Here is a 14,842-nt window from a genome sequence, read left to right on the forward strand (position 1 = left end):
CCTCCTCGCAGGAATATAAACAACGGCTTCGCTGCTCTCCCTCTCTCACGTACATATCAAACCCACCCACCAACCACACTCTACCAGTTCACCAAAATCTTGCATTCCGAGACATCTCATTCACCAGTGCACTACAGAGCCCTCTCTCGAACAACCATGAATTCTTCGCGCCGTATCTTCAAGGCGTACGACAAGCTCCAGGAGGGCAAGAGACGGGGGCGGGATCGAACCCCAAGGCTCTGCATGAGCAGCTCACTTTATGTGATTCCGGGTCAACACGAATCAGCACAAGTAACCACCTCAAGTGGCTGCTCTGAGCTCTGGGACGACATCCGCGACTTTTTGACATTGCTGACCACCCCGAGACGATCATCTTACGGACGATACACGCCTACTTGGAGAGTCCTACTGGCGACTCTATACAACACTCCGCAGTATTGCTTACAGCGTTGTGATGCTCTACAACAACATAATTGATAACCGATGGCTGAGCATTGCGTTTGGCTCAAAGAGAAGACCAAACTGGATACTGGGTGCTGGGTGCTGGGAGAGCGCCTACTCGAAAGAAAGATGGAATTTAACGTGGCGCCAAATGGCTACGGGACTGTGGATCAAGAGACTGCGTTTGCCTGGTGCTATGCGGGCTATCTCGCACGAACCGACAGGTGGGTCGAGCTAATAGTCCTTCGATGGGCAAGTAGTAATATGCCATGAGAGGCCGCGGCGCAATTGGATCTTAGTCATGTTCAACAAACAGGGTTTCAATCTGTACGGACATGCGTCGTCAGTCCTCTTTTGCAAACGTTTTGGCAGGTGCCACAAACACCATTCAGCTAGACACAATGCACCTGCCAGGAGAAAATGCTTTGACAACATTGTCCTCCAAGGTATTACGTCGCATACAAGCCACTGGATGCGGCCTCTGCCAAGCTCCAGTGAGCGTTCGCTCCAGCAGCCACGGCTTGTGCGCGTGAGTTGTCAGCCGCTCAGCCTTATCGAGTGAGGCTGTGCGCGGCCTTTACTGCTCAAACGACCTTTCGTCTTCTTCTTTCGAATCACAATCAGGACGTGTCTGGTCCGTCGTGCTTATTTCATTCTGAACGTCGACTGCCTCGGCAAATTGCATTCTTATCATGGACTTGAACTTCATATGGAACGACAACAACGACATAGATCCCAGTCTGCTAATGGACCACAAGCTTGCTGGAGCAAGTGGAGAAAATCAGCTTGATGATGATCTAGCACATGACAAAGTCGAACTACCGCCAGAAGGACTGGAATGCGATAGAGAGGCCATCGGTTCGGAGTCTGTTCAATTGGAACGGGACCATGTCTGGCCTGGCCAGATGATGCAGACCACTCTGCCCAAAGGAAGGCCGTACGACCCCTTGGCACCTGTCTTCTATCCAACTCCACCTGCCTCCATACTCAGGGTACACAATCGGTCAAGAAGCCGATACCTCGAAGGACTTGAGGAGCTTCCTGGGGGTCCGTTCATTTGCCCGGGTGGTCAAGGACTCAGCTGCAACAGGTCGTTCGAGACGAAGTCCAAACTTACCCATCACGAGAGAGTGCATAGACCGCATAGAAACTTCTGTACTCTCTGCAATGCGGGCTTCTACTATATGAAAGACCTCAAGAGACATATGGTATTTCATGCGCCGCGAGACCTGCACCTGGTCTGTCCCCACATTGGATGCAGATATCACTCCAGACCTTTTGCAAGGAAAGACCATCGTGATCGACACGTCAGGTCTTGTCATCACAGAGGCTCACCGGCACTCGAGTCCTCCTCCATCTCCAACCAGGACGCCGGAAAGCCGTCAAAGCCTCGGTTGGAGGTACCAAGCAATCAGCAGCCCTTTGTGACTGCGACACTTGCCCAGACTGCACCCGCGAATGCTATCCATGTGCAAGATTCTTCCATGAGTGGTAGTGCTCGAGCGCATGAAGCGAGACACGCGGGTACCTCAAGCGATGGAAACTTTGTCGTGCAAGGACAAAATGTCCAGGTTGATGAGGCAGAGGACTCGCATTCCATGTTCAACGGCAGCGACGTGTCATCTGCGGAAAGCTCGATCTTCGACGGTACCATTGAGTCCACTTGCGAGCAGTCCACCCGTCCGACGACCAACGACTACGCCAACCATAACGTTCAAACACTTCACAAGACGGTCTCTGCGCAGGCTTCATATGCAGACAGCATCCAATCTGATGGCTGTGTCCTCGGCCTCGATGCCACAGCCAAAGTCAAATTGTCCTCAGAACTGGCCAGCATGATATTCGCTGAATTAGGCGTAGAGGTCGTTCCTGGTGACTTGACGCACTCTATTGCAGGCCTGCTGTACGATTGCGCAGCGGTATTGCAACGAAGGGTCCATCGCAATGACATAAGCCACCGGGTTGCCATCTTCATGCGTCATCGTCGCAACATGATCGCAAGAGAACTCAACGCGGAGAAGCCTGTCGATCGTGCTCCTGGTCTTGCTATGAGTGTCCGTGAGAAGATCGCTTTATTGATGTCAAAAGAAGGATTACAAGGATTGCCAGATGATATTGATCACTCCAACATCCAAGACCTGGCCGACGAGGATGAGATGAAGCAGCCAGAGGTCCAGGAGGCTAGAGCATTCCTGGGTGGTAGCACGGAGTTCACGTGGCTTCTGGTCCGGCTCAAGGCGCTTTGTCAACTTGAGATGACGGGGGAGACATACACATCAGTCCGCCAGACTATATGTCGTTCACTTGAAAGTGGTCGCCGCGGCTATTCATTTTCGCTCAATTGGTGTCCGCTTGCGTTCATGACATCTCAATATCCAGCTGGAACGAGACTGTCCCAAGTCATCTGCGTGAATGGTAACGCTACACGCGCGCAAGCTACGACCTGCGAACACTATGTGACCCAGACTTGGCCAGATATCGGCCCAGCTGTTCTGGAGCATCTCGACAAATATATCGAGAGTGAAACTTCCTCGCCGGGTACTGGTTCAGGTTCAACACGCCAACATTTTGAGCTGACCATCCAGCGGTTGCCGAATGACTCAACGTGCATCAGAGTAGCCGCAGACCCAAATGTCGTGCTTGAGATTGGCGAAGTACTTACCTGGCTTGTCGTTGCTTGCCGCGCAGGTGGTTCCAAAGAAGCTGCTGCGCCAACTTCTGCACTCTGCAGCCCACGTGTGTCGAGTTCACTGGCCGGGAACTTTGAGGTTTCATGGACCTCGGAGCCCCTGGCACAATCTTCGTACCTCTCCGAGGAAACATGCTGGCACGACTTATTCGACAGCTGTTCGATTGCTCAGGGGTATCCAATTCCACGCCGAACACACAATGAACCAGGATTGGAATTATCTCTCGGTCTTATGTCAATGCTAGGTGCTGCAAGCAGAGCTGTACTATTTGACAGTGTCCTTCTCCTTAAAGGGTTGTGCTCGATGTTTGTTCCACTCCAAAAAGCTGGTGCCTCTGTGATTTGGCACTACCTTGTTCACCGCGATGAGTACGGCAACTTCTCTGACTGGATGCCACACTACGAAGCGAGCCACGGTCGGGAGCCTTTACGGTCCCTCGACTTCTCTGATCTGGTTGATTGCCCGCAGTACGTGGGATGGAGTCGGGAGACGAAGATGGTGGCTGGTAAGTTCTTTTCTGGAGATCTCTAGGCTTATGCTGACAGAATTTCGCAGGCAGTAAAGATGCACGTTATGACGAAGTTGATTTCGGTGGAAAGCCAATAAAACCTGGGTTTGCTCTAGATGGTGTCAGTATCAGCATTTCCAAGGTGTTGTCTGTGGGCACCAAAGCTGTAGCCGGCAAGAAGGACACGCCCATGTTCCAATGTGCGAGCGGGCCCTATGAGCAGACCATCAACATCACTGCGAAATGGACCGCACTCATGTACGACACAGCTGAATGTCGTGGCTGGCTATTGGACGGTGCCACAGCGCTGCTGCACATGTGCAGGGCGGCAATGACGCATCCAGACGCCCCAGAGATCGGCCGCAGCCTGCCGAAGTCTCCCGTGGATTCCTTCACTTATGCTGGCGCAAACACTGATGCAAAGGATATCTTGCTTGACAAGCAGAACAGGAGCTCATCATCTACGATGACAAAGAGAAGCCTTGGACGTTCGAAGACCTTGTCTTGCAGCATTGGAGCACCTTTGAAGAAATGAAGTCTCATCACTTCAAGCTCAGAGCTGGAGAGACCAAGCAGTGGGAGGTCTCGAACCCACTGTCTCGGAGACTTGAAGGCTTCGGCTTCGTCGACATTCTTACAAGAGAGCCCTGCATGCCTCGCTATCATTCGCTGTCAAGCCAGGCATCGCGATGGCTCCAGTTCACTACACAGTGCGGCGCGATTAACATCCTGGGCTCCGGCTTCGGTAATCTAATCGCGCCTCTGACAAGTTGCAAGAAGACGCTGGAAGCATTGCCATGTGGCCACGACCTTATTGCAGCACCTGTTGGCCTCCTTCACCGCATTGCCAGACGCATTGGACTGGTGTCTGCTTCATCCATCGAGCTGTGCGATGGCGTGTATTGGAACGATCCCTTCAGGTCTTTCGCATCCGATCCATGCCAGTGTATTGAAAGTCCTCAGAAAGATTTAATGTGGCGTTGCGGGGGTGGAATCACGAGTCTGGAAGGTCGAGCAGGTGTTAACAACTGCAAGCGAAGACGGCTCATAGAGATGGTTGGCGACTACTCCAGAGGTGCCATAATCCTAGGAGGGCGGTCCTCGCGATTCGACGATCGACTCTGTGTGGAAAGCTCTGAAGCTCAAGTCCCAGTCTCGCCGCAATCAGGGAAGAGGAGAGCTGTGGACGAGGGCTACAGCTCCAGTAGATCGTAGCATTCGCATAGTGCGCAACAGGACGCAAATAGATTTTCTTAGTCCAATCAAATCGTTTTCGCAGACGTGGGTGCTTGAGAAGGCAGCAGGAGATCTGTCTAACATGTAGCATAGACTGCAGCCTTATTCGCGCGATAAGTCTGATTTCTGGGTCGTCCTCGCAAGTCTCAGCCTCAGTAAGCCCTTCAGCCAATGACCTTCAGGGTCGTATGGCATATATGTCGTTGAAGTGGTGGCCGATGTTGGACTTCTAGAAGTGCCCGGAGCAGGCGTGGAAGTAGGAGTCGAAACTGTTGGAAAGTGCAGTCCAGTTGGACATTCTGAGAGACACTTTGGGACAGCATATCAGGTGACATAGGTCATGTGACGTTAGGTCACATGACTAAGCTGATGCCCTATCTCAGGAGTGAGATGCAACCTGTAACTAACTAACACAATCAACTCAGTTGGTTCCTACCTATCGCCTCTACTTCTACTGCGCTATACGCCTTACGATCCGACCTGCCGACTACACAACTCGACAGGTTATGAGCCCGGGTTTGCAGAGAGGCCCTAGGTAGAAAGAGTTAGCCTTCTCATCCTCAAAGTAACACCTGTTACCTCTTGTAGGACCTGCAGTATCGACAAGACAGAGAAGTAGGAAAAGAGCATAAGGGAGACTGGAGGCAGATCCCATCTGCACTGCCTAGAAGCTTTGGAAGATCCTGGTTGCAAACCAGAAGTTCCCAAAGGGCAGGTAAGACAGAGAAAAGCCTAGTGAGGCACACTCTGCTTTGAAAGAGAAGCACATCAAAGGAGTGTAAAGAGGAAAGGATAAGCCTTGGATTGCAGCACCCAAGTGGATAAGACTGGGCCCAAGCACTAAGTACTGCCAATACCTCAGAACTGGCCAGTAGTGCCCTTCTGAGAAGGTGGATCTTTTGGAGGTTCTCCACCTAAGAACCTAGCCAACTCCCCCAAGAGAGAAGAGTCCTTGGAAGCCTCAGCTGAGAGAGAAGAGTCTCAGCACACAGGGAAGGCAGAAATCCAGAAACTGCCCACCAGATTAAAAGAGCTTGTGTTTCTGGAGTTTGGATTTGTTTGTTTGATTTTGCAGAAATGGATTCAACAAATGAGTCTGACAAGAGGAGAACACCAATCTTGACAAGAGAAAACTGGAGACTATGGTTCAAGCTGCAGGAAAACATACTTGGAGGAAAGGGAATCTTCTGGACAATCTCAGACCTCAAGGGGACACTATCATCCTCTGAGTTGTCTGAGGCATCATCAAGCAAGGGAAAAGGCACTGCATTCTCAGAGTTCAGTGCAAACTGGAAGAAAGACAATGCAAGGGCAGTGCACATCTTGATTGAGAGCCTTGGGCAAGATGACCAAGATGAGGTTATGGATGAAACCAGAGCATATGACATTTGGACAAGGCTGCACAAGAAATACAGCAAAGTCCAGCAAGCACATGCAATGGCTATTGTCCAAGAGTTTGTGACATTCAAGATGGAACCAGGAGATACAATCAGGAAATCATGGGTTCACCTTGGCAACCTTGGAAGAAGAATTGCAGAGATTGATCAGAGGGAGTCTCACTACAAGACACCTGAGACAAGAATCAAGCACCTGCTCTTTGCACTTCCAGCAGAATATAAGAGCACAAGGCAAGCCATCCAAGCCCAAAGGGACTTGGAACCTGAGGAAATCCTCCAACTCCTTGAGGCAGAGGAGTCAATGCAGCATAGGAGCCAGTCCCAAGAAACGGCAATGTTTGCCAAGGGCAGAGGCATACAGCACACAAGACTGAAATGCCACCTCTGTGGAGAGGAGCATTTTGGAGGTGTTGCCAAGTGTCCACACCTTGACAAAGCCAAGAGATTTGTCAACCCAAGACAAACAAGCAGGGTGGAGAAGAGAAGATCACCACCCAGAGAGAGCAACTTCAGGAGGAGATCATCACCAGACAAGGATGCACTGAAAGAAATGGTGAAGAAACTCAACCTGAAAGTACAATCCCTTGAGAAAAGCCAAAGATCAAGGAAGTTTTCCAAGAAGGCATATGCTGCCCAAGAAGATGCAGAACCTTCTGCAACAACTGATGCATCTCAATCCCCATCAGAGGATGATGATGTTGATGAAGTTGCACACCTCACAGCGGAAGCAAAAGGCAAGTCAAAACCATCTGAATGGCTTCTTGACTCCTGTGCTTCTTCCCACATGACTGACCAAGAATCACTTTTCAGAGAACTGAAACCTCTTCAGAGGAAAAAGTGGATTAAGGTTGGGGGTGGTTATCTGATAGCTACACATGTGGGAAATGCAGTGGTGGGTGGTCCAAAAGGAAAACTGATTGTACTCAAGAATGTTCTCTTTGTGCCTGGGTTGGGAGTAAATCTTGTTTCTTGGAGCCAGTTCAGCCAGCAGTATGGTGTTCAACCACCAAGTTTCACTCTTGTTTCATTGTCTGGGAAACCAGTTGTCCAGACAAAATTGATAGGAGGAGTACCATTCATTGAGGAGATTGATAACACATTGCAGGAGCTTGCAATGTCGTGTATTAATCAGAATCAAGAGAATGAAGCCTATGCCTTTGAAGCCCAGGAGAAATCCCAAGATCAGTGGGAGCTTTGGCATAGGAGACTTGCACATTTTGGAGAGGGTCTTCTCAGAAACCTGCACAAGGTGTCTGACTTGAGGGCTCAGATTCCCATTCCAAAGGAACATCAACCATGCAGAGTATGTTCCTTGGCAAAGATGAAAAAGCACAGAGGAAAAGAAACTGAGAGAAAACCCCAGAGGCTATCTCTTGTTTCTGTTGATGTCTGTGGCCCTTTGCCTGTCTCAAGACTAGGATACAAATGGTGGCTTGAGATTGTTGACAACTTCTCAAGGAAGAAATGGGCTTTCCCAATGAAATCCAGAGAAGATGCACCAAGTATCCTAAGAGATTGGAAGGTGAAAGCTGAGCTGCAATCGGGAAATCCCCTCCAGATTGTAAAGAGTGATGGAGCAAGAGAGCTTCTTGCTGTGCTAAAGCAGTGGGAGAAGGAACATAGCATTTCCTTCCACACTACTGAGGCATACAACTCCATCCAAAATGGAGTAGTTGAGAGGTCAATCCAAACCTCTGAAGATCATGTGAGAGCAATGTTAGAAGATGCCCACATGCCCATTGAATTCTGGCCAGAAGCCTTGGCAGCCTGCATGGTTGTCAGAAATTCTCTTCCAAATGGCCCAGAAATTGATGGATTCAAAGTGTCACCAGAGGAGGCCTTTTCAGGCATTCAACCCTCTGTGTCACACTTCAGAGTTTGGGGTTGCAAAGCAGTAGTCTACATGGATCCAAGGTCCCAGCCAGCTGGGATGAGATCAGACAAACTGATGAACAGAGGCAAAGATGCTGTGTTCATTGGGTATGTTCCAGATACTGCCAAAATGTGGCTCTTTTGGGAGCCTGACATGAGAGCTATCAAAGCTCACAGCACTGCAACTTGGTTTGAGCATGAGAAAGGAGGAGAGATGGAGCTGAATGTTCCCAAGCTCAATCAGTCAAGCAGTGCACCTGTCAGGAACCCAGTGGGCAGACCTCCAAAGAAGCCAACAGCAGTTGCACCACCTGCAGCTGCTGCACCTGCAGTGCCAAGACCAGATCCTGAATCAACTGGTGAGTTGATTCAGCCTCAGGCACCAAGTGCCAAGAAAGCTGCAGGTCCCAGCCAAACACTCTTTGTACAGTTGCCACCTCCACCAAAGGACAAGGAGGAGTACCAGAGGATGGAGGATCCAGAAGAAGAAAACTCTGGGGAACCACTTCCCCAGCAGGAGAAAAGTGGAACCACTGAACCACCTGAGTCCAGCCAGGAAGTCAATGGACAAGCCAACCCTGGCACTAGTGGGAGACTGCATTCCAAAGCAAAAGGATCAACTGTTGCACAGCAGGACCCACAAGGACACAGGGATCAGGAGGGGAACCAAGACCAGACCCATGGCCAAAAGAGAAGGAGATCTGTCTCAGATGAAGGACCAGGCCCAGAGCCAAAGGCACACAGCATGGTCACAAGACAAGTTCTGCAGAAGAGACAGAGAGAACATGGACAGGAGGAAGAGCCAAGTGCCAAGCACCACAGAGCATTCCTCAGCCAAGTCCAAGGCCAAGATTGGGGGTGGATTTGGGAAGCCCTGTCAGAGGTTCAAGAATCTGCTTATGCAGCAATTGCTCCTCAAGTCTCTGGACAGAGACAAGAGGTGCCTATTCCAAAGTCCTACAAAGAGGCAATTCAGGACCCCAAATGGGGACACATGTGGGAAGATGCAGTCCAAAAGGAACTGACTGCATTAGGAAGCAACAACACCTGGACAGAGGTTGTTCCCCCAAAAGGAGCAAACCTTGTTACATCCAAGTGGGTGTTTGATGTGAAGAGATCAATCAGTGGAGCCATTGAGAAATTCAAGGCAAGGCTGGTTGCAAGAGGATTCTCTCAGAAGTTTGGAGTTGACTTCCAAGAGACCTTTGCACCAACAGTCAGGCATGACACTCTAAGAGTGTTCATGGCTGTGGTTTGTGAGAAGGACTTGGAACTTCACCAAGTGGATGTGAACAATGCATTCACTGAGAGTACTCTTCAGGAAGAAATCTTCATGATTCCACCTCCAGGGGTTGAGATTCCACCCAACATGGTCCTGCAAATCCTGAGAAGCCTGTATGGACTGAAGCAAGCAGCAAGAGACTGGAACAAACTCTGTGTCTCAAAGTTGAAACAGATTGGGTTCACACAATCAGAGGTGGACCCATGCCTCCTCATCCACCAGGAGAGAAACATTCTCATCCTGACCCATGTGGATGATATTCCAATTGCAGCACCAAAGCTGAAGGATGTGCTTTGGTTTAAGGAACAGCTTGGCAAGGTCTTCAAGATCAAGGATCTTGGAGAACCAGAGAAAATCCTTGGGATGAGGTTGACAAGGGACAGACAAGCTGGAACATTAAAGCTTGATCAGGAACACTTCATCCAAGAGAACCTTGCAAAGCTGGGAATGATCAGAGAAATGGCCAACCCAACTCTCTCACCAATGGACAGTTATGAAAGTCTGAAACCAACAGACTTGTATGATGAGAGAGGGAGCAGATCAGAGTACCAAAGTCAAACTGGTACCTGGATGTGGCCCATGGTTATGACAAGACCAGACATTGCTTTCTCCCTTGGCAGACTGAGCTCATACAGTTCAGACCCAGCCAAGAGGCATATGCATGCTCTGAAGAAACTGGCAAGGTACCTAAGATCATCCCAAGACCTGGGATTGATGTTCAGGAGAAATGGAGGAAAGCTGATTGGGTATTCTGACTCTGACTATGCAATGGACAAAGCAGACAGAGTCTCAATCCTTGGAAGCATCTTCTTCCTTTGTGGAGCCCCAGTTTCTTGGATGAGCAAGAAGCAAAAGTCTGTTGCAACATCAACAATGGAAGCTGAGTACATGGCTATGAATGCATGTGCAAAGCAGTCTCAATTCTTGGCAGCACTCTTGAGAGAGATGGACTGTGCAGGGTTAGTGGGAGAATGCCCATTCCAACCAACTGTAAAGGCCCATCCTGACGCAGTTAAAGAGTTGAGGCCAGTACAAATTATGGGAGACAACCAGGCAGCTTTGACCCTTGTCAAAGATGCACACACCCATGAGAGATCTAAACATATTGATGTTGCATACAACCATGTCAGACATCTCTGGTGGCAAAGGAAGGTTGCAGTGGAATATGTTCCAACAAAAGAGATAGTTGCTGATGGCCTAACCAAACCAAAGAATGGGCCACAGTTCCAGGAGTTTGTAAGACAACTCCAACTTGCTTGATAAAAGGCAAAAGATTCATGCCCTAACTATGGATTGAACTCTGGACCTTGGAGAAGCAAAAGTCCAATCCATGTAGGTTGAGTGTTCAACCACATGGACCGGAATACCAAGCCCAGGAGTTGCACCATGGAAGAAGTGGCTTGCCACACTTGATGAGTAATCAGAGTCTGGTGATCCATATATGGCTCAGAAGAAAGGACTGGAAGAAAAGCAAAATGGTAAGGGAAAACCCCCAGAGAGGATAACCTTCTGGGCTCGCCCATACCACGATACCAGGCCATGGAATTGAACCAAGATGGATTGGGTACACAGCTCCAACCATGTGACCACAGCACCTGATGACTCATCATAACTTGGGGATGGACTTGAGTGCAAGAAAGCAGGCAGAAGACCATCTGGCCTGAGTGGGAGTGTTGGAAAGTGCAGTCCAGTTGGACATTCTGAGAGACACTTTGGGACAGCATATCAGGTGACATAGGTCATGTGACGTTAGGTCACATGACTAAGCTGATGCCCTATCTCAGGAGTGAGATGCAACCTGTAACTAACTAACACAATCAACTCAGTTGGTTCCTACCTATCGCCTCTACTTCTACTGCGCTATACGCCTTACGATCCGACCTGCCGACTACACAACTCGACAGAAACTAGCGTTCTTCTCCCAATCACGTGCGGCCTTGGCACGGCGACGGAAGCTGTTTCCAACTTCAACGCTGCTCCTTCTGCCGAATTCAACCACCTTCATAACAACGCGAACACCATCGAGTATTATCACATTCAGCCGATGATCTGACCGTCCTCGACATGTCAAAGACATTGCGTCGTGCCCATCCCGCGGCGGCCGAGCACGACCGAGCACCGTAACTTACTGAGACGACACTTCGTTCGCTACGAGCACTGTGCGTCTTGGAGACAGTGGTAGCGATCTGCGAGCGTCAAGACTTCTTTGACCAAAAGAGTGGTGCTATTCATGATATTTGGGGTCTGCATTTGGTACTCTTGAGAGAAAGACGCGGGCTATCAAACAGAGAGACGTGCAGCTCACCACTCTCCAATCGACCTGCCAAAGATGAGAGTCATCATCCCAAACATCTTGATTGGGGAAGTACTTCTGCAAGAATTTGGGCTTTGTCGCGAACTGCTCCCCTACACATCGATTCGAAGCTCGTTTCTGCGAGTTCGACGTAGCTGACGCAGGGCACTGTAGCCAGTGCCTTCAAGTGCTTGGTGGTCGCAGTGAGAGAACTAGAGACGCCGATTTTACCGGCATAGGGCTATCACTTGACCTTCTGGACTGTCCGGACATGCTGTCCCCCGGGTGAGGCTGAGTGTGACGAAGCCAGTATGCTGAAAAGTCTCATAGCTACCCTGAGAGCTCCTCGCCGTGACGATTCAGGTCGCACGTTCTTTGCAGATGCTCATTGATGTCCCTATCAAGCACCATGGATGCTTGTTGCTCGAAGCTTCTTTCTGGGCGGCAATACAGCAGCCGATAAGCAATACCATGGTTGTGGATGCCAGTGACGCCGGCTCCAAGTCAGCTATTGGCCCACACACTACTTTGGTACTACTTACCGGCACTCAGCAGACCAAATCAGGCATTTGCTACGTTGGTATTTTGCAGGTCAGCCCTACCGTTTCCCAACCGATCTGCCAAGCTGAACGCGCCCTTGGCAACAACTTTCATGTCTCTGATTCTTCAAATCCAATCTCTGAATCCCCACAGCAAGGAGAGGCGCCTGGAGCTACCGTGTGGTCTCGAGCTGAGTACACAAAGGCTGCATTGCCCATTCTCGTCGACACCCCTCTGTTCCTCACAGCATTCTGAGTAGGTCGTGCAGCTCGAGCTTGGCGATCACAATAGAACGCCTTCCAGATTATTGACCAAATGTCTACACTCGGACTGTGATACAGCTGCGTCAACGTCACCACTCCTCATGGGCGCTGCCGCCATAGAGCTGCCTTGAGATTGACGACCTGGTGGAAGGCTACTGTTTCAACGAGGACTTCTGACTGTGAATGTAATTATATAGGTCTTTATCGATTCTGCTGAGCGTTTCCGCCTCTCAGTCCACCTCGGAGGTCCCCTCCACCCCATACAACATATTTCTCCATTTCTAGTCATCAGTATGCTGCAAAAGAAAGACGACCCGCCGTATTTACGGCTCTTAGTGGCAGCCTCGAGTTTCGTTTCAATCGCAATATTCCTGCTTCCTCAGCTCCACCAAACGCGGACCCTGCGCGGACTACTTTTCTGGACCGCCGTCAATGGGATTCTGGCCTTAGTAGTAGATCGATTGATCTTATATCCTTATTTCCGTAGCCCGCTCGGAAAAGCATTCCCTTTGGTCTTCGTAAGTGTCGAGCAACTCGCATAGATCTGCACATGAGCCTAACATAAACCTGCAGAGTGGACGACTTGGGTGTTTCAATGAAGTCCTGGGCGCTCTGATGGAGCCCTCTCGTGGCCGAACAGCGCTATCTTGGTTCACCAAATTCCAAGACGAAGACGCGATTCGAACCTACGATCCAATAATTGGGGACATTGTCATGCCAATAAGCCCTGACGCGCTTCGAGACGGTCTTGCAAACAAATTCCAAGACTACCAAAAGTCACCAGGCCTAGCGAAACTCTACTCCCTCTTTGGTGGGAAGAGTGTCGTTTTCACGAGTGGCACCGAATATACGAAATTCAAGAAAGCTATCCATCCTCTCTTCTCCATTCGACTCGTTCGGAAGATGCATAAAATCTCTTGGGACAATGCGGAAACGCTCACGGATACGCTCATCGAGCGAGGCATGCAGAAAGGGTTACATGACCCTTGGCCTATCCTGTTTAGATATGTCCTCGACAGCGCAGGCGAGGGGCTTTTATCGTACAAGTTTCAGGCACTAGGGTCCGCGTGGGATAGCACGGCAGTGAAGATCCTGCAAAAAGCTGCTACGCCCAATCGTTATTCGGATCTGTACAATGCCACTTCTCTGTTCACGCCGCCAGGACTCCTCCAGTCGCTTCCCACGCGTCAAATGAAGGCCGTCAATCGAGCAGCGCAGACTCTTCGTAACTTCGGCAGCCAAGTTCTGGAGCATGCGAAAAACTTGAATAAGCTCGGCGATACAGAACCGGATGATGTACTACGGAGGCTTGCAGCAGAAGGGAATCTCACAGACGAAGACATAGTAGAGTCGATCTTGACTTTCTTGACAGCTGGAGCCGAGACGACATCTGCAGCGCTGGCATGGACCTTACACTTGCTCACATTACCCGAGAACGTGCAGTACCAGACTGAACTTCGGAAAGAGCTTCAGAACAGATTTGAAGGCATAGATGCGGATATCCCAAGCCACATGGACCTCGCCAATATACCAATATTGCATGGAATCGTTCAGGAGACCCTAAGATTGCATCCATCAGTTCCCTTGCTCCCCTATGTCGCAAACCGAGATACGGAGATGGCCGGACAATTCATCCCCAAGGGCGCAACCATACTGTACTGGATCTGGGCTCTGAATCGCAACCCTGCACACTGGGGCGACAACGCAGGAACCATGGATCCATACAGATGGATCACTATGGATGAGCACGGCGTACAACGTCTTAACAAACACGGAGGTGCTTCAAGCAATTACGGTTTCATGTCTTTCTTCCACGGACCCAGGTACTGCATCGGAAAAGAAGTCAGCAAAGCCACAATACGGGCAGCCATCGCGAGATTGATCCTAGATTTTGAGATCTCCCGCGATTTGTCCACTACTTTGGAACCCACCCCAGGCGGGATAGGAATTGTGAGGCCTTGGAAGAATTTGAAATTGAACTTCAAACCTATCGTGGCCCCGCAGATTCAGAGACACGATAGTGCTCACGAGGTTGACATATGAGTAGCATATTTCCGTAATCCTATTTCAATTCCTGACACATAGAGCTACCAGTATTGTGTCGATAAGTCATTGAGAGAAGCGCATGGACTTCAGGAATCACATGACAGCTAAGAAGCGACATGAGAGTGTGAGGTTGAAGGGATAAAAGTCACACATTCCATTCGTTGATCCTGTCTGCGCACGAGAAAGAAGGCCACGGTGTGAATGGTAATTATGATCATTGAACAAGAGGCATACTCTTCAGACTACTGTTTCAATCTCTCGATTCTCGTTACTT

The 14,842-nt window shown here is 49.9% G+C and overlaps 3 protein-coding genes across 3 annotated transcripts; all 3 read left to right on the forward strand.

Moving 5' to 3' along the window:
• Positions 1-1,133: 1,133 nt before the first annotated feature.
• Positions 1,134-4,854, forward strand: CKM354_000183300 (uncharacterized protein; the record flags this gene model as incomplete). Its single annotated transcript, XM_044796968.1, has 3 exons — positions 1,134-3,636; positions 3,687-4,021; positions 4,090-4,854. The coding sequence occupies 3 exons, from the start codon at positions 1,134-1,136 to the stop codon at positions 4,852-4,854; spliced, it is 3,603 nt and encodes a 1,200-aa protein (XP_044652903.1).
• A 1,098-nt stretch (positions 4,855-5,952) lies between these two features.
• On the forward strand, positions 5,953-10,686 carry CKM354_000183400 (uncharacterized protein; the record flags this gene model as incomplete). The annotated part of the gene is made up of 1 exon (XM_044796969.1): positions 5,953-10,686. One exon carries the CDS (start codon positions 5,953-5,955, stop codon positions 10,684-10,686), a length of 4,734 nt encoding a protein of 1,577 aa, XP_044652904.1.
• A 2,129-nt stretch (positions 10,687-12,815) lies between these two features.
• On the forward strand, positions 12,816-14,565 carry CKM354_000183500 (uncharacterized protein; the record flags this gene model as incomplete). The annotated part of the gene is made up of 2 exons (XM_044796970.1): positions 12,816-13,040; positions 13,096-14,565. The coding sequence occupies 2 exons, from the start codon at positions 12,816-12,818 to the stop codon at positions 14,563-14,565; spliced, it is 1,695 nt and encodes a 564-aa protein (XP_044652905.1).
• Between the last annotated feature and the right edge of the window lie 277 nt (positions 14,566-14,842).

This window comes from Cercospora kikuchii (assembly GCF_019650295.1).
Source record: "Cercospora kikuchii DNA, contig_00001, whole genome shotgun sequence".
NCBI lineage: Eukaryota > Fungi > Ascomycota > Dothideomycetes > Mycosphaerellales > Mycosphaerellaceae > Cercospora > Cercospora kikuchii.